Source organism: Nothoprocta perdicaria, unplaced genomic scaffold (genome assembly GCF_003342845.1).
Source record: "Nothoprocta perdicaria isolate Ctin4 unplaced genomic scaffold, notPer1 scaffold_160, whole genome shotgun sequence".
Classification (NCBI taxonomy): domain Eukaryota; kingdom Metazoa; phylum Chordata; class Aves; order Tinamiformes; family Tinamidae; genus Nothoprocta; species Nothoprocta perdicaria.
The window spans coordinates 1,566,553-1,593,049 of record NW_020454761.1 but is presented as its reverse complement, the minus strand read 5'-3'; the positions used below and the strand labels follow the sequence as shown (position 1 = coordinate 1,593,049).

Sequence of the window (26,497 nt, the reverse complement as noted above, 5' to 3'; positions counted from 1 at the left end):
TGATATATCTTATTTCAACTAGCTTGAATTTGCACATCATATGGATATACCAAGAGACAGTCACACTGTTTGCCAGTAGTAACTCCTCAGTGACCCAGGGTTGCAGGAAGGACAGAGATGCCYTAGGCTGCCTCAGGGAGACAAGGATTTTACTCTTTTATGAGTTTGATTCAAATCTGACAGGTTATTTTATAGTTGTTTACACTTTCCATACTTTATGGTGGGATTGGGATGCACTGTTGAGCCTAAAGGTTTCCTACTTTAGCCCTCTTCCTTATTCCTTTCTGCCCAACTGTTTACAGATTTTTTGTGTGTTTCCATTCCTTTTTTTTTTTTTTCTATTTTTACTTTTCTTTAAGTGGAAGCACCATCTGTTCTGTATTTATATGAAAAGCAGTTTTTGAACTATTGAGCTTTCAACTGCTTTGAAGTCTTTGCAGATGCTCTGTCTGTGCGTGGTTGGACTGACTTAGGAGAGGGTCCAATCAGTCTGACACTGTAGGCATGACTTCGCAGTACATCATAGAAAACTGAGAATGATTTTACATTTTTTTTTTTTAAATTTGTTCTGGTCTCATGTTATAGGATTTCCTTATTCAATTTTATTGTACAACCTGGGAAGCAGGAATGCCCCAGTATGTTTGCTGCCCTTCTTAAAAGGATTATTTTATGAGGAATACAGTTATGTTTTAACACAAAGGGCAGGAGTACTTGGTATACCRTGAGTATTACATAGCCAGAGAAAGACAAGGTCAGGATATTTACTTTTTGACTTAACATTGATTCTGATTTGAAGGAAAAACCTTATTTTGCAGAGATTCTAAATCCATGATGGAGGACTGGTACAGGTATTTATATGTTTTTTTTTTTTATGCTAATTCATTTTTATTATTTTCTAGATAAATCTCTTATATTATTTGCATCTCTTCATTTGAACTATCTGCATATAGAATATGTGGAGTCTTTCTGGTTGAGATCCAACTAAGTACTAAAGGAAAAAAAAATTTGAGTTTTTTTTGTGCTTTTTTTACCTCCAGTGACAAAAKAATGTCATGTACTACTAGTTTTATTTTAAAATAACACTCTCAATATGAGAAAATCAGAAGAAAAATCAGATGTAAATTGGGGGAAGTCACTGATGACACATTAAAAAAAGACATCAAACAAGCATGCAACAGCACTCCGTCCCTATTGTGTGGTTATATAGTGATTTACTTTCACTTCCAAYTATTTAATGCCTAAAAAGATGAAAATTATTACAAAAATATATTTCTTTTATTAAAGGAAATATATGAATGTTAATAAGGAGACTTTTTTTTTTCTCTTTTTTTCAAGGGAAGAGAACTTTCACATAACTAGTTCTTTTTTAAACATTTCTATACCAAATATATTCCTTTTTCTCTGGACTTAATCATAATTAAAGTTCTGACACACTATATGCTATTAAAACAGAAAATAAAGACAAACACTGGAGTTTGCCTGTATTACAGTATTCTTTAATATAAATGACATACAAGTTTTACAAATTAGAGAGATTGACTTTGGAGAATTAAGAGGCTGCAGAAGACTATTTTAATGAGACATTTGGTCTGAGCATATATTTAACTCTGTAGTTTGACAGTAGAAATATGCAGCCTACCTTTGATGCATTTGCCACCCACTGGTATGGGTTGAAGAACCCCCAATTTKCAGAGGGCTTTCAAATCATGCTACGATACCTCTATGAATGATGTCCAAGCAACTTTGAGCTAAGCCTGGTAGTTACTTCACCTTGTATTTCACTATAGCTATGCTCTGGTTTATAATCTAAATCTCAGAAATTCTTCAGATGGGGAATCTGCACATCTCTACTTGGCAATTAGAAACATAGTTTAAATACCAAAAACAGTAAGGAATACAGAACAATGTACATTGTAGAGCAAGTGAATGATGAATTGCTGTTATTTTTGGTTTAGATGTATACATGGATTGGGATGGACAACTAAACCCTAATACCTTACTCTGCAATGTAGTCTCACTGAGATTAGTGAAACTGCCCTTGTGACTAAGGTGAGAGGGATTTGGACTAGAGAAATRTAGTTAATGAGATCCAGACATAGGCTAAATGTTTTGCACTGCAAACTATTCTTTATTTTGTTCAATAGGATTATGTTAGCCTAATTCTGAATAGCATTGCTCAAGAAGAATGGAAAACTTAAAAAAAGCATGTGTACAATATGAATTTATTTTATTTTTCCCAAAATAATGACATTAGCAACAACTTTTATTTGCCTCTGCTAAGTAGATACATTCAGAATTAGCTTAATATTATAGTGGATATTTTAAAACCTCCAGGGCTTGAAGTAAGTTCAAAGGGGCTTATTCTCCCCAAGAATAAAAAATAGGTTGAGAGTCATCTTTTTTGTCTACCTTTTGTGTGTGTGTGTGTGTGTGGCTATAAAAATACCAACAATTGTTTTTTTTTTTTTTTTTCCTCCATATATATCATAGCTTGACAAATATTTACTCCGAATCTCATATACAATGGAACCTGTAGCATTCAGCAAATTGATAAATACCACAGAAAGCATGCTGGAAAAAAGGCTGAAATAAATGAGATTTAACCATGGTTGGCAATTCTTTTTGGTAGCATGCTTGATCTTGTATATCTGTAATGACTTGTTTCTTTTACATCAATGGATCGTCTCCACTTTACAATGAAGTTTCTGGTATTTGGCTTTAATTGTTAGCAACTTTTTTTTTTTTTTTTTTTTTTTTTAACAGGCCTGTTACAACCGGTACGTCAACTGAAATGCAACCAAACCCCGTCTTTAGAGATCTATTTGTAATTTCCAATCTGTACCGCAGATCGTTCATGGATACACCGGAAAGCAGAAGGCTGGATTTCCCAGTATTGCACAGGATTGCTAAAAAGGCTCACGCCGGAGTAGGTAGCCTTTTTGGTGTTGTAGCCAAGAGGGCAAAAGTCGTTGATCCCAATTGAAGCAATTTTGTTGTTATGAAGATAGACTACCTGAAAGACATAGAAGTGTGTAAGTAAGTGAACAATAGTGCTAAACAGTGTAAAAGACATAAATAATTTGACATCAGATAATTGGCAAGCATTGTACAATACCATGTAGAGTAATAATATGCCTGTTTTCTCAAAAGTATGCTTTATTCTGCTTATGTTTTGAACTATGAAGATTATACCCAATTTGAAACACTTCTAGAGAAAAAGAATACAGAGGAAAGTAGAAATTGTGCAAAGGAACTCAGTAATATTATTGATTGTACTATATGATCATTCTATAACTGAAACAAGAGTCATCAAATTAAAATATTAATATAGTGCTGTGATTCATAAGCATGTKCTATATACAAAGGATCTATTTGGTTTCTCTCAAACTCTAGTGCTTTCATTCTCATGAAGGGGACTGTATAGGACTCAGAGTTAAAACAATCACGAATAGTGACTTAAATTAGCTAAWAGATATTATGTTGCTCCAAAGTCACTACTTTTAATGAATTTTCTCATGCTATGTGCAAGTGGTGATTTATATTTGGGAGTCTTCATTCTTCAGGATCTTTCTTTCCAGTAAAATCTTACACCCAGTGAGAACAGATTGTAATCAATTCCAAGAGGACCATATTTCCAGCTATTCAGTCACATATATAGATTTCACTACCTTATTTCACAGTCACATACATATATAGATTTSAAATATTGCCCTATGAGGCAGTTTGACAAACCTTACCTGGATATATTTATGGTCACCCAGCCCACCAGGTACTCTGGGAAGTTCATTGTTATTCAAATGAAGCTCTCTCAGATGAGGTACATTGTTAAGAGAGCCATTTTCGACTGAAGAAATACTGTTGAAACTAAGACCCAATCTGAAAGACAAAACAAAACAAACAAATCAAAACAAATGATGCTAAACCAGATAATTATCTTTCACAGAGTAAGTGCTTCTCTACACTACTGTTATATTATARACAAGGCTGATTTGCAGAACTATTGATGGGATTATGTAAATTTGATATCTGAGGTGAACTATMGTAAAAAACATGACATGATTCAATTTGTGCTCATGGCACTTTTTTCTTTTATATTTCAGTGACTAGTGTCACTGTAAGATATAGCGTGTACCTCAGGAGGTAATAGACTTTCTTTAAGAGCTAAATAAAATTTCTTACATGGCAGTAGGAATAACTTTCTTTGCCCAGCTACTTGATCCCTGGTCACAGAACTGTTAATTTTAAATCTTCACCACAATCTTATAAGATATCAATATGTTTATACTTATTTTAGAGACAGAGAGCTAGAACTGAGTCGTACATGACAAATCAGCTCAGCAACACACAGGAAGGAAAATGAACACATTTCTCCTGGGTTCAAGCACTTGTTTATCATGTTCAATTTCCAGGGAAAAAAATGCTCTGACATTAATTTATTGTTAAATCAAGTAAAGAATTTGACAAAGATAATCAGAATCTTGATGATATCATAACTTGCTATGGAGTAATACTTTTACAGAAAATGTGATTCACAATAATCTACCACTTGTACTTCTCTGTGCCATTTTCAGAAGACATGATTTAGACCTAGTAAAACATTACAGAGCTAAAAACACCTGTTTGGTGTTTGTGGCATGGATGTTTCCATAATATCACCCAAGAATAGAAGCATATTTTATGTATATCCTTTAAAAAATAAATGAGCAAAGAAATATCATTGATAACTAGTAGTATGTAACACAAAGACAAAATCCTACTTATTTAAACACTTAAATCTGGTTAAACCAGCAAAGGACAAATRAGAGTTTAATGAGATCTCCCACTGACATCAGTATGGTTTTACTTCACTCAGAAATGCATTTTGCATTATCTCATATCCTTACTAAAAAAATTGGTCATGGAATAATTTTTATGACTCTCATTTAAAAGCTATTAGAACAAAATCCTTCTGAGTACAGTCCATGAAGATTTAGTAAAGCTTGGGGGATTTGATCCTACATGCACAATTTGGTCTGGAGACACACCAAATTCCTACAAATGACTTGTGTCCTCACAGTGGTTTTTTTTAGAAAGATCAGAAATAAACTTTTTGGCAGATGATTGTGTAAATTCTTGGTGGACATGTATGAGAAAATACATCCACTAGATATTCATGTCTATAAGCAATTGGGTCACACCTAAAGAGAAGAGCATGAGAAACGCATATTTGGCTTTAATATTGGTCTGTTAAAACAAAAGTGACCACCTTTCACATGGTAAGGATGGACAAGATCCAATTTTGGAACAGCTCATGCAAGGAAAAAGTCTTTTAGAGAAAGAGTGAAAAATGGAAGAATCTGAATAAAAATGAACTTAACTCTCACAAGCAGTGCAAGTATATGCATACAATTATGTTTAATTACACCTCATCTACATCTGTTACGAGAGAACTCAGTTACCTGGGGCTATGTTTACAAAAGAAATAAGGAAGGATTTATGTGTAAAGTAGATTAAAAGTTCTAGGAAATAATATAGTCTCCGTCTTCCCTCTCTTCCTCATGGGACTGAAAAAGGAGGAAGATGGAAAATCACTCTTGTATATTTTATATAAATATGCATATATAAAAATATGCATATATATTATACATATATGCACTTTATCATATACACTTTAACAAGCTTCATGCAGCAGATCATCATTATACAGGACTTGATGCAACTTCTGCTGTATGTAGCTAGTTACTTTAAGTAAATTTTAATAAACTTTAGTAGACTCTAGGCTTTAGTAACATCAGTTGTATAATACATTTACTCTCCTGGGGAGCTCCTTCATTAAATCAGTAGAGTCTTTTTTCAGTTTATATTCATTACTGTTTTTTTCCACTGCATCACTATGTGAAGACCTTTGAAGGAGTATGGCATGGGTAATTTTATGAGGAAAAAAGAAATATGACAAGTATAGMTGGTGTACTAGAAGTCAGGAATTCAAAAGTGAACAAATACTCTGCTATTCTATACTGGCTTCTCAAACAACGCAGTTTACAGTTCAAAACATCTTAGCAGAGGTAGTCAATAAATTGACCTGTTTCTCAAAAGCCACCTGTGCTTTGGGGCAGCTACTACTCTTGGTCAATAGTATACATGCAACAATGTTTTCATATCTGTTTTTTTCCAAGGATGAATGTGAAACAGCAGGAAAATTCAGTTATTCCCAGGACAGCTGACCTACCAACAGTCCAGGAAACGGTAGTCTTATCTAAGTTATTAAGATCTTTCAGTTTAGGTTTCTTTATCATTTCTGTGGAGAATGTTATATTTTATACTAAAATGCTAATCTGTATTTGCAGAATTTTCCTTTATTCATGAAAATTCAGCAGCAGACTGCTTTTTAATCAAGGATAAATCTGTTCTGAACTACTTCACTGAAGTATTTCATATATATATATATGAAGAATATTTCATAATTGTATGTGTAGTAGTTATTGTTTTGACTATATGTATGTGACAAGAAGAAACACATTCTTACTTAGCCAAGTTGGTGAGTCCAGACAGACTGTCAGCATCAATTTTGCTGATTTTGTTGCCATCAAGGTGAAGTTCAGTAAGAGATGGAGGAAGCCCTGAAAGATAACTTCATCAAATTACTTTCAGTAAAACTGGATTTTTWAAAATTTTTTTTAAGTGCTCTTGACTGGTGTTATACTGAGACTGAAGAATTTTTACCAGGCATAGACAAGATAATTTCCATGAACTAATGAACATTGAAATATCATCAATAAAGAGTGAGCAATTCTTTGTACATTGAAAAGCATTGAATTTAAACAAAGAACTTTCACAATCAGGGAAATCAAATAGCATTTATTTTTCATGTAGCATTTTTGTTTGGACTTAAATGAAATTAAACTTAGTTTGAAGGTTAGCATACAACTCAGTCCTTAAAAATAGATAAATGACATCCTTCACAGGTATTTATTTTGGTCTTTATGATTATAAAAATGGGACATATATAAAGAGAAATGGGACATATATAAAGAGAAAAAGTGTAAGAGGAATAGTGTAAGAGAAATTTTACTCAGGTAATCCACATGCATGAATCTACAAACATTTTGGTCCAATGCATTTTAAAAATAACACAAGCAGCAAATGAGGTTATAAAGCTGTTGGWAAACATTTTTAACCTTATCTTACGTAGAGCATCCACTAGTCTAAAACTTTATCAAGACTAAATATTTTCATTGTCTAAGGTCCCCTGAAAAAACAGCCAAAACCRGAAGTGTGGGAAGAAAAAACAACTAAAATTAACTTTCAAAAAAGTRAAGTTATTTCAAAACAATCTCCTGTCTGGAGTATGAATAAATTGACTATAATTTCCTCTAGGTCAGAAACATTTTGTATTTCTTTCCTTTGGGATAGGTTATATTGAAGATGTTTTTATTTTCTAGTAATTTAAAATGAAGTACTTTTTTAAAAAGTAAATGTTATTGTTTTGTGCAGGAATGGTCTTTTGGCTCAAACCCACTACATGGGTTTATATGTGCATAATGTTTTTCAAGTTAGCAAAGAAGGGCTGGAGGGTAAAAACATTCTTTCAGTTTATACTTCCACTGTGATACAAAAAAAAAAACAGTATGACATCAAAACGTCTTACTTTTGAAAATGCACCTCTTGTGAAGCTTCTGATAATGGAAAAATAAAATTTGCCAAACCAATAAAAGACAATTTTTAAAAAAACCCTGTCTTCTATTGGCAGTCAAATTATGAGTACTTAAGGGACTGGTGCAAAAGGCTTTTAAGCTGCTTCTTTATTTTTAAGTTAGTTAACTAGAAATTACTACATTTTATCTGGAGAAAGCTAACTAATATTTATTTAAGTTCTTACCTTTTGGGATGCTAGTAATGTTGGTATCTGCAATACGGATGTAGGACAGTTTCTTCATCCCTTGGAAAGCTCCATTTTCAATGCCTGAACTTTTGAGCGGATTGGTGCCCAGTTCTGCCAACAAAACAGGTTTGTGAGTGGGGCTGCACTGTATACCTCTATATCTGTTAAAATTCAGATGTCTGCCAGGTCAAAGCTAATAYGGCGGTATAACTTATTGGAGCAATTCTTGACTTTTCACATAAAATCACACTCTATGTGAACTAAGAACAACTCCTGGAAAACGCTGTGAAGTAGTGGGTTGATTTAGTTATGATTTTTTATGCACCTACCTAGAACAATCACTTGATTCAGTCCATTAAAGACAGCTTTCCTCAGCTTAGAGATCTCATTCTCATGAGCACGTATTTCCTGAAGAGACTTGGGCATGTTTTCTGGAAGCTCTTTCAGGTTGTTCTTGGACAGATAAAGTCTTTCCAGTTTCTTCAGAGGAGCAAAAGCTGCTGGGCTTATTTTGCTGATTTTGTTGTTAACAAGGATCAATGCCTGTGGAGTAATAAAGAAGGAGATCTCAGATGACCACTAGGGAATTTATTCTGAAAAGGAAACATTTTTTTAAAAAATGTGTATCTAATGAATAGTATATTTGTGATGGCCAACCAAGTGAGCTGCATAAAATGCAAAGCAAGACTAAAATAAATATATTGAGGGCTGTTGAAACAGTGAAAGATGAATAAAAGAAGACCTGAAAAACAACTACAGGTGGTATCTTGTTGCTGAGGTACATGCAGCTTCTGTGAATACCTATGAGAATCATAATTTGTATCCAAGATGAAGCACAATTCTTTCACTTGAAAGCTGTGAAGAACAAGTGATTTGCATGGAATTAATAACATTACCACTTTTGTGTTCTTTTTTTCCTTTTTTTTTCCTGAGGGAAGAGAGGCTTCCATAACAGCTCACTTAGATATCTGAATCAGACGGTCTGCATATGCCACTAATAGTACTCTGATCTGGCAATTTTACAGCCGTGCTAACACTCTTATTGCTTAACCAGCTATGACATAAAAAGAGAGAAGAAACTCCCATTAATATCAAGAGAAATGTGTCTAATGGAAGAGATGTCAAGTATACCAAATATGACAATGAATCTTTTCATTTCAACTGCTTTCTGTCTACTTCTCTTTAAGAATTTATAGTGTTACATCTTTGTGCAATGTATGAAATAGAAGGGGTTATAAATTAAAAAAAAAATCAATAGTATTATTTATTTTTATTTCTAGACATATTAATAAATAGTAATAAATAGTTCTGGTCACTGAATTTACAAAAAACACAAGAAAGCACTTGCTGCTGCATCACAATTTTTTATATTAYATATATTACAGTTAACTTTGTGTATTTTAATATAGTGTTAGAATTTTTATAATTAACCCTTCATGTCTTTCCTGGAGAAAAAAAAAATCTTTAAAACTTTCAGCAATCAGCTAAGCGTTAAAAGACTGTCAAGAAGTTTGTCAGTGTCTATAACCCTACCTTTCTCATAAAATTTGAGAGAGAAATGAGAAGATAGTTCAAAAATGTATTTGATTTTTCTCCTTCCCCGCCAAAGGACTCTTTTTGCAGATGATCCCAAGGAAAGCAAACAGCATTTTGGCTGTAGGTCATTTCACAAGAGTACACATGAAGCTGTACATAATCTGTTTTTAATTTTGCATGCTAGCTAGCAACATCACATTCGTGAGAGGAGGTAGAAAAGGTCACTCGCAGTTCAGCAGAGTATTTCACCCGCAATAAGCCTCTCCCAAAATAACGGCCTTGTTGGCCAGTGGAAGCTATATCTATAGTTYTCTTCTACTTGAATTAGTATTATAAGACATGCCACGAGGACACACGGATTGTGGTTTTATAACAGTAGCTGCTGCCAGAATTTGGAAGTAGATGCATCTTCCAGCTTTAGTATAATAAAGCTACCTATACTGGGGCTTCATGATGAAGGATACATCTTAAATCATGCAAATTAGTGTCTTTCATTGATTTTTGTTTTTCATAAATAGGATAACTGTATTTATTACTGATAGTTACATTACTTTTTTGTTGATTTCATCATGGATTTGTTTTTCATACACATCTGAGTCAACATTCCTTTGGGACATATAATGTTCATATTCAGTGACTAGTTAACGGAATTGCTAAGGCTCCTTCAGAGCAGAACTGTTAGTCCTGTCCAGAACCAGAAATTATCTAGGATTAATCTGTTCTGCTTTGCTTTGTCTCTGTTTCCTCATTATTTTTGTGCTATCAATACATAAAACACATAAAATTGCTGCTTTATTCAAACATTCATAAGATGTTACTCTCACTTACAAATGATTGTATCTATGAAGGGTGTTTGAAAATAACGATTTCAGGGTGGCAATGTATGTATGGTGGTGTTAGATGGGAATGTGTTACAAGCCTGTGGTTTTCAAACTTTTTTGGACCCAAACACCATTTCTCACTTAACCCCCTGTTGTATAAGTCCCTAATCTTCTTGTTTGAAGTCTGTATTATATTTCACTCTGTTGTGTAGTTGTAAAGGAAAAAAAAAAAAAAGGACATAAAACACACAAAATGCAAGAAAAGATCTACATTTTCCCACAGCAAATGACGAGGAAAACATAGTAGCACTACACCTGGCAAACCATACCTACATGTTCCTTTTCCACTTCACAATAACTCCCTTATGTGCTGGACCTGGAGAAATAAATTATTAACCTTGGAGTGCTTTTGTTTACTTTTCTCTGAATGTGCCCCTTATGGTTTGCTTGTAACAAAAGTTAAAATGAAAATAAAATAGAATAAAATAAAAAACTTGGGGAAATTTCGAGGTCATTGAAAACAGGAACTGGAGGAGAAACACCTAGGGAAAACATCTGCAAGCAGTGCTATTGAGGAAGGATGTTAGACAACAATGTGCCAAATGGGCTAAATAGCCTGAATAAAGCACAAATGGTATGATAAGGCATTATATTCACCTTTTTAAAAGGTAACTGTATATACAAACTTTGTGAAGAGAAAGAAATTTTGGGAGGGAAAACAAAATCAAAGTGCTGAAAGTGTTTGAACCTTGGGCCACAGCTGACACTAAGAGTGCTGCTAGTATAGAGCTACTACACAGATGAAAAAAATGTGACAGCTTAGGACAATACTTGAATAGAGCCACAGCAATTGGTGTTTCTTTTTCAAAAATCCATCTTCTTCCATGTTTCTATTCATTTTGGGAGTGGAAAAAAAAATCTCTTTTAAAATAAGTTTACAAAAAGAAGAAAAAAGAGCACTGAAGTATATCATCCTTTCTCAGTAAAAATGTTGAGCCTACCAACTTCCACACAGTTACACCAACTACAACACAGCTTCCAGGATGACTTGTTACGGGTGCTGAGGTATTTAATGAGAGGCAAGAAAAGAGGTAAGAAAGAAGAGGCTACAGTTTTTTCCCTTCACCCTGTGACTTCATATGTGCCACGAAGTTTTCTCTGCAAACATTGATCCTATGTTTGTTATTAAATTCTGACCCTGTTTTATTTATTATTATTATATGTTACACTGCAGTAATGCCTACAGACTATGCTGTCATAACTGCTAGTTTAAATTGATGCTCAGAGAGGTGAAAAAAAACAGTACAAAATTTGCTCCAAAGCTGGTTTGGTCCTTTCTGCAACACCTCTGATATTATTGTACTAAGAAAAATAAAACTCACTGTATAACAGGAATAGATGCTGGCTCAGTTGAAGTCAGCGGGAATTTGGCCATTTACCTTTCTCTGGCCTGGTTTCTACCTCAAATATTTACTCTCGGAAACAAAAAGGAGGATTCATAATTCAGAAGGATTTTGGAAGACGTGTTGGCATGCTCTGTCCAAATATTCCAACAAAATGCACAAGTAGTCTGTGGCAATCAGGTACGAAGTAATGTAGGTAGGTAGTATAGTGCAATGTGAAACACTTACATTTTTGCCATGAGTGAATCACGCAGAATCACAGATGGTTGAGGTCGGAAGGAACCTCTAGAGATCATCTGGTTCAGTCCCCCTGCTCAAGCAGACACACCTAGCGCACATGGCACAGGTTGCATCCAGTCCTGGTTGACACCAAGTTAACCATGAGCAGCAGTGTGCCTTCATGACCAAGAAAGCCAGTGGGATCCTGGCTGCATCAGGAGGATGTTGCCAGCAGGTCGARGGAGGAGATCCTGCCCCTCTACTCAGCTCTGGTGAGGCCGCATCTGGAATATTGTGTGCAGTTCTGGGCTCTCCAGTATAAGAGGGATGTGGACCTTCCAGAGAGGGTCCAGCGGAGAGCAACAAAGATGATTAAGGCACTGCAGCATCTATCTTATGAGGAAAGACTGAGTTGGGCCTGTTTTCTCTGGAGAAGGGAAGGTTGAGAGGGGATCTTATCAACATGTACAAAAAAAWGTCTTCAAAACCTGCCTGGATGTCACCCTGTGCCATGTGCTGTAGGTGTCCCTGCTGGAGCTGGGGTGTTCGACTAGATATCTCTAGAAGTCTCTTCCAACCTTCACCATTCTGTGATTCTGTGACTCTGTGAGACCTAAGACAAATGTTACAAATACATGAAACAATTCAAAGATAATTAAAACAGGAAAAATGAAACAGCAGTATTTGGAGTGGGCCTACATGCTTTGTTTTCTTTCTGAGATAAACTGATGGAATTCCATAAACTGACAGAATGAGAGCGATAAATTGAGGAAAAAAAATACTACAAAGCAGATGGAGGATGACAAGGCGGAATAAACAGGGAAGTGAAGGCACCAGAGTGGGGCCTTGAGTTTCCCATTGTGAGAAAAAACAAGTTTAGACAGACCCTGAGAATAGACATATGGATGGTACTGACAAAAAAGACCTTGCTACAAAGTAGGGAGAGCAATGGCTCTCAAATACWGCAGGAGATATCCTAAAAAAGGACCATATTTTACTTCTGATCCATAACTCACARTAATTCTACCTATTATCAGTACTATATCTCAAAAGTCTTGAAAAAGTTTTGAAAAAAGGTAAAGCATGTTTGTAAATTCTAAAACTCTCAATTATCTATGAAATTCTGATAATTCACTCGTAACCTGCCTTTTCAACCTCCTCTTACACTCAGTGGTATGCCTTCTGTTAACCCTCAAGTCTACTCCCTGTTTACCCGCAGGCCTACTTCCACTGTTTACCCACAGTGGTACTCACATTGTTTACCCTCAGTTGTACTGCTCCTGTTTACCCTCAGTGGTACTCTGTTTACCCTCAGGCCTACACTTCTTTACCCTCAGTCCTACTCCCCCTGTTTACTCTTAGCGAACCTTGCCCTTTTTACCCTCAGTCCTTCTCCTCCTTTTACTCTCAATGTTACTCCCCCTGTTTACCCTCAGGCCTACTTCTGTTTCCCTTAAGTCCTACTCCCATTGTTTACCCTCAGTCCTACTCCACCTCGTTACCCTCAGTCCTACTCCCACTGTTTACCCTCAATCCTACTCCCACTGTTTACCCTTAGTGATTACTCTCTGTTTACCCTCAGCCCTCCACCCCTGCTTCCCCTCAGTGGTACTTGCCCTGTTTACCCTCAGGCCTACTCCCCTTATTTACCCTACGCCCTACTCCCGCTCTTTACCCTCAGTGGTATTCCCCGTTTACCTTCAGGCCTACTCCCATGGTTTATGCTCAGTCTACTGCTGCTGTGTACTGTCTGGCCTACTGCTGTGCTTTACCCTCAGGCCTACTCCTCCTATTTACTCTCAGTTTTTTACCCTGTTTACCCGAAGGCCTACTCCTGCTGTTTAAGCTCAGTCCTACTCCCCCTGTTTACCCTCAGTGATGCTCCCTCTGTTTACYCTCAGTTGTACTACCCCTGTTTACTCAGTCCCATTCCTCCAGTTTACCCTCAGTCCAACTTCCCATGTTTACCCTCAGGTCTACTTCTCCTGTTTACCCTCAGTGGTATTCGCCCTGTTTCCCCTCAGTCCTACTCCCCCTTTTACCCTCACTTGTACTCTTCTTTTTTACCCTCAGTCCTTCTTCCCCTCATTTTTCTCAATGTTATTCCTTCTGTTTACCCTCAGAGGTACTCCCCCTGTTTACTCTAAAGCCTACACCCCCTGTTTACTCTCAGGCCTACTCCCCCTGTTTATCCTCAGTCCTACTCCCGCTGTTTACCCTCAGTGCACTGCAAATTCCACCTGACATGAAAGGATAACATAAGAGCACCTTCCCATAGGCTGTGAAAGGTAAATCTGAGCAAGGTGAGATCTCATGGAATAGGGAACAGAGATATCTGAATATCTATTCACACCACCTTGTGTTACAGAAAATTTAGTCCAGTGTGGGGAATAAAGTCCAGTCTTCTGAAGCTGTCTTCTCAAGWCTGGAAGAAACTCAGGAGATTGTGCTGTGGGATTGCTATTCTTATGTTGGTACTTCTTAGTTTAGGAGAACAATTTGAAGAGTCTTGACATAATWAGAAGCGAATTGTAAATCCATAAAATTGATCAAACAACTATTATGTGCCTAAATATATCTGGATTGCCAGTTTGAAATAAAATTCTTTCCTCACATCAAAACTCTAGGGATGCATGTGGCCTTTGTGGTTTACACTACCACCTGGTAAAATTTCTTTAATTTCCTAGGTTTTTTATTACACTATTACCTGTTGTTTTATCATAGTGCTGCAAGGAACAATAATGTCTTAGATTGTAACCTCAAACGTTAGACCTCCAAACAGATATGATAAGAATACATTTTATTCTTTTTGTTTCTTTTATGGTTTTAATCATTAAAGCATACTCATCTTCTGGACATACAGTCAAGCTTTTCTGCAAAACTGTTAGGATTGGATACATACCTGGAAAAAAAAGTCAAAAAAAAAAAAAAAAAAAAAGCCTTGACTTTATCAACTAATTGTATTATAGAAGGAGATTGAAGATCATAAGCACTGGAAAACCTGAAGCAACCAAGAACCAAGTCTCTGAGCAGAATTCCAGATATTATGTGTCCTAAAGGGCTCGTGATCTACAGGGTTAAAGTAGGAAAAAGAAAGTGGTAGAAAAGGCCATGAAAAACACAGTGGTAATATGGTTATTTTTTTGTTTTCTCCTTAAATTCTTTGGTGCGGTTTAATGAAATGGACACTGCTAAGATGAATGAAAAGGGATGGCWTAAAAAAAGAAAACAGAAATATGACAAGTTTTGTGGATGTAGATGGAAATACACTGGAACAACAGCCTGTCAGTAGAGAGGAAAGGAGACTGTGTAAAACAGTTTGATTACATTCTCAGTGCCTTCTTGGATAATCTTTCTAAGCTAAAGAGCCTGCTGTGGATCTCATTTATACAGAGTTTCAGCTCTCACTGATAAGTATTGTGTAATATGAGTTGCACAGATGACCAAAGAACAGCTGGGTCTTGTGTGAATCCCCAGTCTTCTACACTTTTTTACGCAAATAAAAAATAATTCTAATGCTCTGGTATTCCAAAGAACCTTTCAATCTGGTTCTTGTCTACTGAGACAAATATTTTTATGGTCTATTTTATGAAAATATACCTGTGTTCTTTATTTTATTGTTGCATTCTATATAAATTCCTTTTTTCTTCATCTTAGTTTAGTATTCTGTCCCCAACCTTGTGCAGAAAATCCTTCAGAAATGTACAATCAGAAGAAAAATGAAAGGTATGTCGTACTCCGTTAAGACTAACTGCTATTGATGATAATGAGAATAGCACTCAGAGGTAGAAACAGGACAAAGATTTCTGTCTTTGCTCTTTTTACAGAGCAAAGGCTCAGTAAAAGCTCAGTAGCCACTGAGCCTTCATTTTGYGATTTGCAGAGCAGCATGTTTACTCAGCTTCTGTGTTGATTCTGCCTAGGAAAAGGGAACTGAAGCTATAATGAGTCATCAGAAGACTGTGTACTTTTACTCATAATTTTCTGATCTGTTAGGAGCTTTCCTGTCTCCCTGGAAGATGTTTTTAAGACTTCTCCTCAGTTATTGTGGGCTCTTGTCATTCTATAGGGAGCCTTTTGAAAAAAAAAAAAAAAAAAAAAAAAAAAGTGAGGGCATGAGGGCATGATAGATTTTTAACCAAATACATTATTTCTCCCTGATACTGGTACACTTTGTGTTTTCAGTTTCTTATTCATACATTTACTTATATATACATTCTTTTAGTTGGAATACTAATACAGGTCCTAAGCTTATTTTTTTTCTCTTTTGTGCAAGTCCTTTCTTTCAGCATAAATATAACTGATGTATGCACAACCATGGCTTTGCATACCTCTACCAGTTTAACTTATGCACCGATTCATTTGATTTGAGGCCAATAATGCATTTATCTTCTTTTGCAGAACTAACACTGTGCCATTGAAAAATTCCTGTTGGAAAAGGGCACCGTTACTACTCTGTTGTTTGTGCTGATATATAGTGATCTAATACACAGTAGTTTCTTTTACCTCTTTTTCCAAGTGCCAGGCATTATGCTGGTTTGTTTTGGCCTTGCCACAGAGCAAGCAACTCCGTGTGCTGTTTTTGTAAACTCCTACTTCACTCTGCATGAGCGCTTACTCATGGAGTATTTTGGATTCTTTATAATGTCCACAGGGTCAAAGCACCGAACTCTCTCCAGAAGTTTCAGTTTGCCTGGAAAATTTTGACAGTTTTATAAAGGATTTTTATTTTTGTCTTCTCCAGTTACATCTTTTCTTAACTGTTTTGACACAGATCTAAATTGTGACCATGTCTTTTACATAACATCAGACAATTTTCTGGAACTGCAAAACTCACTCAACAATAAAAAAAAGACTATTTTTTTCCCTACTCCTGTGATAAAAGGTGTAACTGATGTTTCATTTTAAATTCTGTTAAGTCTTACAGAGCTTTTACAGCAAAACTTTCATGTTTTTCTGTTCTTCTGTTCATCTTCTGTTTTACATAGGATAACTTTGTAGATATTAATCCTTTCTCTTCTATTTCCATGTATTTTCCACACAGAACTTAAGCAGTTACATTTGTACAGAAAGAAAAGCCATTGATACAGGCATAGGTAGACTCTTTCTTTTCTTCTTACTTTCTCTAGACTTCAACACAAGTTGAACTTCAACCCAACTTCTTTATGGCAGTCTCCTCTAAAACTAGTACCAAGAGATGCTTATAGGAGTGAGGATTAGATCAGAAGGAATAAACTGAATTTAATCTCTATTAAATTTAATCTCTATTTTTTTGACCTATGGAAATTGGGACTTAGGGGATATTTCTCTTCAGTGTTCAGCAGTCACTTCACATAAGAGATGGACTGTGTTAAAGATCTTGGACTTTCAAACAATAATAGCTATTACTTTTCTACATCTATGTCTTTTAGTAAAGTCTAAGTCTAAACACTTCTTAATATAATGCTGCAAAGCTATCCTAAACTATACTTATCAGGGAATATGATTAAAAGATGAATCTATTACATATATATATATGTTTATCTGTTATATATACACACTCATATATATATATGTACAGAGAGAGAGAGCTTAAAATGGGCATTAGAGCTCTATCAGCAAAAAAAGTTTTGAGATATCTAGAAGAAATATTCACTTTTCACTATAATTATGAATAATACCTAATTGCAAGGGGTAATGCGAATCATTTCCAGATATTACACAAGGAGGAGAATGATATCTGCTGGGAGTAAAGGTGGTGCATAGTTAACATAAGTGCATTGTGTGAGTAAATTATTATTTTGGGAAGGAGATAACAAGCTTCTTTCTCTCTCAAGTAAATCCAGGTAATTGGTAAAAGGTCATTTTTTGGCACTTACATTACAGCTGTTTTTCTTCTGTATGATTTCTGCTGGTCATTAAATGTGTACTGAGTACTTTGGGGACTAAAAGGAAGACATAATCTTTTCCTTGAAGAGTTACTTGTTTAATATACTATTATGTCTTCTGTAAAAGGAGAAATAATAAAAAAAAAATCCATGGAATTAACCTCCAGGAGATGGCACAGTTTGCAGCTGCTTAAGGCAAGAATGAGGTATAGCAGAGATCTACACAGCATGCCAGGCAGGCAGAAGTAACTGGCTTTCCATCTGCAGTGCCCTGCTCTGATTTAYTTCATGAGGTGTCAGGAAGGACTGCTAACATCACTGACAAAGCCTTACTCTTTCTAGTATCCAGAATGAGATCTTCTCTGAAAACATGGGATTTATCTTAAAGGTGGAAGAAAGCAAAAAGGAAATGGGTAGCAATTAGGGTATTGAATTTAGATTTAGCAGTAAAGAGGAATTAAAAAAAAAAAAAAAACACAGCTCTAGGACATGTCATCTCCTTCAAGTACAAATTGCTGATTGTAAATGTCATCTATGTGACTAGTTAAGGTGTAGACACCTACTTCAGTTAAAATAACATGAACCCCATCATGATTTACTTACGCACCTCTGCACTATGAATATATTGATATACTGACATTATGAATCCTAGGAATGTTTTTAAATTGTTTTCTTGATGTTGTATTAAGACAGAGATTTAAGAAGGAATTTAAAGAATGAATTAAAGAGAGAAGTATTTACAGGCTATTTCTTCCAAGTGACAGCATGGAAGCTATCACACAATTTGTCTGAAAATGTGCTGCTTTGGGTAATAGCATTGGCATCATGTACAAATCAACAGTGGGAGTTAGCTTCTTGGTAGTGAATGGAAACAATAGAATTGAAATAGGCTGTGAAGTACCAAGAAAGTGAAGGCAAGCAATTCCTATTAGTTAAAATCAAAAAAGATTGGATGGGATAATACACAAAATAAATCAGTTGGTGAAAGGCTGAAATACCTTGTAGCTGGGGATATTACTTTCACAGAGAAGTAATACCTTCTTTTATTGATTTGAAAAGAACARCATTTCTGCAAAAAGGAAGTAAACCTATGAGGTATGAATTTTAAGATGTTGATTAAAATATAAAAATAAGGGAGAAGGACGTCTGACAAAGAAATAACTATTTGGTAGCATAAGAAGGTGGTTCTTTGATGGAAACTTAGAAAATAAGGGAAGAACCAGGGAAAAGAAAAAAAAAAAAGCAGTCATAGAAACCAAGGAAAAAAAAACTTAGCAAAGAGGAAAACAGACAGTAGTGTTGGAAGAGACTAGCAGGTAAAGGACAATGAGAATGGAGTTTTTCTAGGAGGGAATTGTTGGCAAAAATAGTTTCATTGTAGTGCCAAGGACAGACAGTTGGTTTGAAAAGATGCTTAAGACAAAATTAGTAAAGAACAACAACTAACAAATATGACAAATACAGTGCTCAATAAGGGGGAGGGTTACAGTAGTGAGTGAGTGACGTGGCAGGGTTGAAGAGGATTTGCTTTTTAGACAGAAATGACCAAGTCATTGTGCCAAAGGAAATAAGAACCTAAGTAGGGAAAAAGGCAAAAAAAAAGATGATGCTGATCAGGAGACAGGGTGGAACCACTGGGCCAAGTGGATGAAAAGAGATGAGAAATTTCTGCAATGCAAGAAAAGGAAAAGAGAGTTTACCGAAGAGGAATGGGAAATAAACAGGCTGGGCTGGTGGAGGATGATCTCAAGGTATTTTATCAGTTTTTCTTAAAAACAACAAGTACCAGGCCAAAGCCACTATTTCTCCTCAGTTTTTAAACAATTGTCAGTTCAATTCTATACTTACATGAAGATTTTTCAAGTTCTTGAAATCCCCTTCCTTAATTTCAGTGATTTTGTTATTCTGTAAATCCAGCAGAGTTGTGTCAGGGGGGAGGTCCTTTGGTACTTTATCCAAACCTARGGGCAGTAAAAAAGAACAATTGGTTTTGGAAGAGACTCTGAGGAGGGGTCAGTACTTCCCTTAGTAGCATTTTACTTTGTAGTAAACAACCATTTAGCAGCATTTACTAAGAAGTTTATGAAGACTTATCTGAAAGTATTTTCATCTCTAGACAGTCAAAAGGAGTTTTATTTTGCTAGGTCAAAACAAAATTAATTTATTCACATTTCCATTCCGCCCTTTTCTGGGAATATATTTGAGTTATAGCTTAAAGCAAAGGATCCAGTTTGGCAAAATTGCTTAACTTAATCCCACTAAACTGTGTGGATAAAAATTGCTTTCAGAAAGAGGTATGGTATTTATTCACTTCAGTGAACAAAAAGCACTTCCTACACGTTAACAGATACTAGGCTTTTTGTAAAGAGGATGATACTTAATTATAATCACTTCCAGAAAATACACTATTTGTTTTGTAATAACTTGCAGTAACTTGCTGTAAAGTCCACCTTAAAAAAAAACAAAACCTCTGCTTTTCTTTCAACTGAAACAATGTCCAAGTTTTCTGGAGAACAAATCTCTTGGTTTCACTGCAACTGCCAAAAGAACATCAGACAGTTTAAATTAAAGACTCTCTTTGGGACTATTTTCTGAATAGCTGATGTGTAAGTCTGATGAAGTCATGGAAATGAAATTATTTAGTGTTAAATAACACTCACTTTACCCAGCTTTCCTTTCATACTGTGACTTGGAATAGAGCAAATCTTTTTTAGTCACTGTGATTTACCACAAAATTAAAAYGACCCATTTCTTTCCTAACTCATCTTTTTCTTTTTCTTTTTCTTCTTCTTTTTTTTTTCCTAACAAAATGTGAATCACTACATGAAAGGCTGGAAGGAATAATGAATATGGACTAATAACGTCTCTATATGTGATCTAATTTAAGTGGAGCTATCTCTAGATAATAATCTTTTTACCAATAAAGCTTTTAACAAATATTTCTAAAGATACACTTGAGCTCTTTTCAGAAAGATCGTTGTGGAAATTTGTTTTCTCAGTACAAGGAATCTATCAAAACGGTAATATACTGCATAATATTGTTCTCAAATGGATTTTTTTTTTCAACCTGCATATTTTTAATTAAAGGTCAACATTGCAAACACTAAAAAGTGATTCTTCACTAAATCTAAGTGTAAACTGGAATGTTATGTGGTTGGTTCTTATTTGCCTAAATTATGGGAAACCATTAAAGGAGCTATATTGAATTCAATCTTAATACTCATTGATGGGTCAAGACAATTCAAGCACTACATGTCAAACTCTGATTAATTAGGGATTGTGCTGGAATACAAAAGCTGGGCAACTMCTGTACCCAGCAAGGCAATGAGATGTCATTCAGCTGGTGTGTACCCAAGGACTCCTGCTCCCTAAATGCTTCTTCTGAATGCACGGAGCAGCCACTTGCAAACCATTGCATGATGYCACGAGTCAGTAGTGATTTTTAAATGGTGCTCAGTACATTTGTCTTATTCCATTCTCTCCCCAAATCAAAAACCATTGGACTTCAAAGTTAATGATTTGTGGAGCCAATTTTTCCTTCTAATGTATAGTTACTATTACAAAATTCTGCCATAAATCCTGGAGAGGCCACAGAGCTGGGCACTGGAATTTTTTTACTGCAATTAGTGACTCACTGAGAATTCACTAAGGATTTGGCCACGATTTATCTGCATGTAGACAAAGTATCCAACCTGTATTTAGGAACATGGTCTGAATCTCCCAAAATGTCGAGCGTCTGTTAGATCCCACTTGTTCCCACCCTCGCTGTTGGGTGTAAAACCAGCTTACTAGCTGACAAGTTGTGTTGATGTGTTGGTGTGSCTGTCTCTGGGAACCCTCACTTTTTATTGCACCTGGAAGATACAGCAGCCTCAACTCCTTAGGCATTTTTAGCTATTTAATGAGAGCTTAGGGGGGCCTAAAAGAGGCCTAAAAGGTCTAAAATCTCAGAAAACAAGTGGTTCTTTTAATCTTAGTTACTAAGTAATATTATTACTCTCTATAGAACATATTTCGTTGTCCTACCATTACCAAAATTTGATTGCCAGGTTTTAAAGAATCAAAGGCAGTATTTCTTTTTTTTTTTTTTTTTGGCCTGTAAATTCTCTAATGTTAGTAAAACAAATTTTAAAATATTAAAATATATATATCTGATATTTATCAAAAATAAATGAAATGTAGAGGAAGAAGACTGATTGATGAGTTAGTAACATCATATACTTATATAAAATGACAGGAGTCAAAGCTTACACCTAATCTTATTCTTCTTACTGATATCTGTGTATGAATACACAGATTAAGGTTCTTAACATTTCTAAAATATTACTCCTCATTTAAATGCAGTGGGAAAACTCCTATTACTCTCAAAAGTACAGGACTAGAACATTAGGGCACAGAATATAAAAACAATGTGATACCATATAATTTCCATGTTGGTTGTCGTTAGAAAATGTCTGTTCTCAACAGACAGCAATGATGTCAGTAATGAAAAATTCTTTTCCCAAAAGTCCTATGTGTTTAAAATGTGTTGTTAGAGATTTTTGGGCAATTTTTACAATATTTTTCACATGTAATACAATATTAGTTTGATTATTTGTATTCAAAGTAATATTATGTTGTGGTTGGCAGCACATGCGGGTATCTGTAATTTAAATGCTTACAAGAAAAAAAGGATACATTAAAGATATGCAGTTGTAATATTATAGGATACCTTTGGAATACACTTTGTAAGAATGCTTGGAAGGGACCTCTAGAGATTATGTAGTCCATCCTCCCCTACTCCAGAAGGGACACCTCGAGCATGAGCACAGGGTGGCATCCAGGCGGGTTTGGAAGACCTCCAGAGAAGGAGACTCCACAACCTCCCTGGGCAGCCTGTTCCAGGGTTCTGGCACCCTCACAGGAGAGAAGTTCTTCCTCACATGCAGATGGAACTTCCTGTGCTTCAACTTGTACCCATTGACCCTGGTCCTATCAATGGCCACCACTGAGAAGATTTTAGCCCCATCCTCACTACAATCACCCTTCAGGTATTTATACATATTAATCAGATCCCYTCTCAACCTTCTTTTCTCCAGGGAAAGCAGGCCCAATTCACTTAGCCTTTCCTCATACAAGAGATGCTCTTAGTCCTTTAATCATCTTGGTTGCCCTCCGCTGGACCCTCTCTAAAAGTTCCACTTGCACTGGGGAGCCCAGAACTGCACCCAGTACTCCAGGTGTGTCCTTACCAGAGCTGAGGAGGGGGGCAGAATCCCCTCCCTTGACCTGTTGTGGCAACACTCCTCCCGATTCAGGCCAGGATCCCATTGGCCTTCTCGTCCACGAAGGCACACTGCTGACTCATGGTTAACTTGGTGTCAACCAGGACTCCCAGTTCCCTCCCTGCGGAGCTGCTCTCCAGCAAGTCAACCCCTAATCTGTACTRGGGCCTGGGGTTATTCCTCCCCAGGTGCAGGACCCTGCACTTGTTCTTGTTGAACCTCATGAGGTTCCTCTCTGCTCAACTCACCAGCCTGTCCAGGTCCCTCTGGATGGCAGCGCAGCCCTCTGGAGGGTTGACCACTCCACCTAGCTTGGTACCATCCGCAAACTTGCTTAAGGTGCACTCTGTGTCCTCATCCAAGTCAYTGATGAACAAGTTGAACAACTTGGGGGAACACGAACAACAAGCTGGGGAACCTAACCAGCCACAGGCCTCCAGCAAGACTCAGTCCCATTTATAACTGCCCTCTGAGCTCTATAACCACCCTCTGAGCTCTAAAATATATAAAATGTTATATGTTATGAGAAATGATATGATATAACATACCGTTATCACAAATAGAGTACATTGTATATTTTCATCTGCCTGTTAAAAAAAATGGCTATAGAAATGATATTTTTCTTCCCTGACTTGTCTGTGTTTTGAATATGTGAAGAACAAGCCACCATGCACATCTTAAATGAAAGATGCACCTCTGGTACTGAAATGAGAGTACAGTTTTCATTAAACAGTTTAATAAGTACTAAATACCCATCAGCTGAAAGCTAAATCAGCTAGGGCCATTAGAGGAAAAGATTGCAAATGGGCAGTTCTGGACACTGCTTTGTAAAGTCAGCAGGTGAATAGTTCAGGACTAAATTGCATTTGAAGTGTCGGCTGGATCCAAGTGTTTCATCACTTTTCACATCTCAGTTGCCTCCTAGAACTGTGCTTGGGATGCAGATCCTGATCTCAAGAGCCATTTGTATCTAGATCACGTGAAAGAGTAGTGACATGGTACAAACCTGGCTCTGTGCTTGAGTTTCCCTGCCTAGAAGGCAAACCTTCGTGTCAGTGTAGGGAACTACACTGTCAATGTAAATGAATGAGGGATTTTGTACTATCTTAACAGCATAATAGAATTTGAATCTACTCTAGCAAATCATAATCCTACTAGAAACTGAAATGACTGTTGACTTCATTACTAGGATTAACACAACCCATGAGAATTTTTGACCCCTCTGGCTTGAATACTAAGGTTTTCAGAAGGGAATTTCAGGCTGTCCTTGCTACTTCATTTCATAGAACATCAAGTGATGACCATATCCTTCTCAAGCCATGTGTGCATATTGTATGTCCACCTGCAAATGCCTTCCAATGAAATTTATGCAATAACACCTTAAAGTGAAACAAGTATGAGAAAATATCAATCGAGTTAGTGCTTCATAATTTTAAGAACAATTTTCACAAGTATTCCCACTGTTAGTAGTGAGTATATATATTAAAGCTTGCTTCCTGAAAAGTCACGTGACACCCCCTCACAGCAGTTCGATTTTTCATGTGAATTACCAGTGTTATACAGTTTTCTATTCAGTTCCCTGGAAATATTTAAGCCTCTGGTTCTGAAGACTAACTTACAACTGACTAAGATTTAACTTTTTCTGTCTTTTCCACGTCATGTAACATTAAAAATGCATATAGTTTTATTTATTTTGATTGAATAAGATTAAATCAGTTATTATTTAAGTTGGTAAGTATATTTTTAATCTACTTGTTCACATAATCAGAAATGGTGTGGCTCCATTCTTCCAAAATGAAATTAAGAACCTAAACATCCTGGAAATTTAGAGACTCAGCAAGTCTGAGCCTTTATAGCCATAAAGGCTAATGCYATATATGCTAAGTCATCTTTTCAGGAAAAAAAAAAGCATGAATTCCTGCTGTAAACTAAGTTCCCATTAATTCCTGCAGAGCATCTTGGGTTATTTTTTCTAGATGTCTAAAAGTAGGAATTGTTTTAAATTTTATATTACCAGCATGTAGCTTTCAGCTGTTCCCCCAAGAAGGCATATATCTGCACAAATATGCATGTATATGTGAATATGCTGATAATTTGTTTCTGCACAGAAAATTTGTTTCTGCACAGAAAATTCTGTCTTCTTCTGAGAAGACAGAATCTGGTAGGGTTGTAGGTTTCATGAGATCAGAGATCAGACAGAAAAGAGCCAAATTAATGGCACTTTGAAGCAAAGGCTGTTATAAATCATCCCTTTTCCACTGCATGAGAAAACAGATCACTGCACCAGCCCAAATATTACATGCTGCCATTCACCCAGCCAAACAGGTGTGGGAGATGTAGCAAGAATTTGGGAATACTGTGAGGACTAAAGGAGATTAGCGGTTTTGGCCTACTAGCCAGGACCATTCCTTTTGCAGCCTAGGGAATAACTTTTCCACTACAGAAGCTGTGATCAAGCAGTTATGGACTAGTTTAATCCCCTAAAGTGGGAAGTGTAGCTTTTGAGCCCTCCTCGGTGTGAAGGGGCTTCAGCTCATGGTTCCCCTTTCTCAGAAGCGAGAGCCTAGAGTTAGTCTGTAGCTGGGCCTGGGGCCACTTCCCTGCTGGAGCCATAAGGCTGTGCAGAAAAGGAATGTTTATGGGGCCAAGAGAGATTAAGCAAATGGGAGCCTGAGCCTGGAGCCCAGGGATGAGGACACTTCCCTGGGAACTGTGTTCTTTCAACACTGGGGCCCTATAGTCAAAATAACAAATACACAAGTACTGCCAATTATAAACAACTATAACAGTGTAGCAGGGCCCACAGCTTGTTTTCTTGTTTTTCCTCACTTATTCATTTTGCAGGGAGGGGTGTCCAGAGGAATAAAACTTCCCTCCCGTTACTTGAGAGAAGGATCCAGGAAAGCAGAAAGAGGGATGAACACTAGCTCAGAAACCTGCACAATTACACGGCAACGCTCATGATCATTATTGCAGGGGCTGTAAAATRGACTCACTGCAAGTCTCCTTCAGTTTCCACAAGCAGCTGCTGCCAGCTGAGGAATTTGGACTTAGCTACACCCAATTCCCAACTTCCCAATGGAGGCGGCCTCTCCAGAAGCTGCTGGCGTTGCCTGTGCACGCTGCGGTGCTTGTCCCCACTCCATGTGGAGTCAGGTCCTGGTGGCAGTGGGGGCATGTGTGGAGCCTCATGCAGCTCTCTGCGGTGGCAATGCCTTTAGCAGTGCTCTAAGGGCAAGTCTGGAACCAGAAAGGTGAAGAGCAAGATTATGGGGTCGTGAGAGAGAATTGTGAAAAGTAACAGGACACAAGGGCGGCTTACGGCTTCCTTGGAAGGATGGCTGGGGCTGTAACAAAGCTCTGGATGTTTGACTTTTCTGAGTCCTCCAAAGCCTTCCTGGACTACGCACTCCAGGATTTACTGGAGATTTTTCTCCGTCGTGTGGAATTTGCAAATAGTARTAATTTCATTATTTGCATCCTACCATCCATAAAATGAGAAACAACTGTATTTCTTCACTGAAAA

General features: G+C 36.6%; 1 protein-coding gene across 1 annotated transcript in view; it reads right to left on the bottom strand.

The window, feature by feature from the left end:
* Positions 1–1,673: 1,673 nt before the first annotated feature.
* The window catches only part of DCN (decorin), a 38,711-nt gene continuing 13,887 nt past the window's right edge, over positions 1,674–26,497 (bottom strand). The window contains exons 3-8 of the mRNA XM_026035521.1: positions 19,556–19,668; positions 8,191–8,404; positions 7,859–7,972; positions 6,506–6,599; positions 3,738–3,876; positions 1,674–3,013 (exon numbers count right to left, since the gene is read on the bottom strand). Coding sequence (XP_025891306.1) covers positions 2,819–3,013; positions 3,738–3,876; positions 6,506–6,599; positions 7,859–7,972; positions 8,191–8,404; positions 19,556–19,668 — 869 coding nt within the window. The 3' untranslated portion in view covers positions 1,674–2,818. The remainder of the gene's footprint in view (positions 3,014–3,737; positions 3,877–6,505; positions 6,600–7,858; positions 7,973–8,190; positions 8,405–19,555; positions 19,669–26,497) is intronic.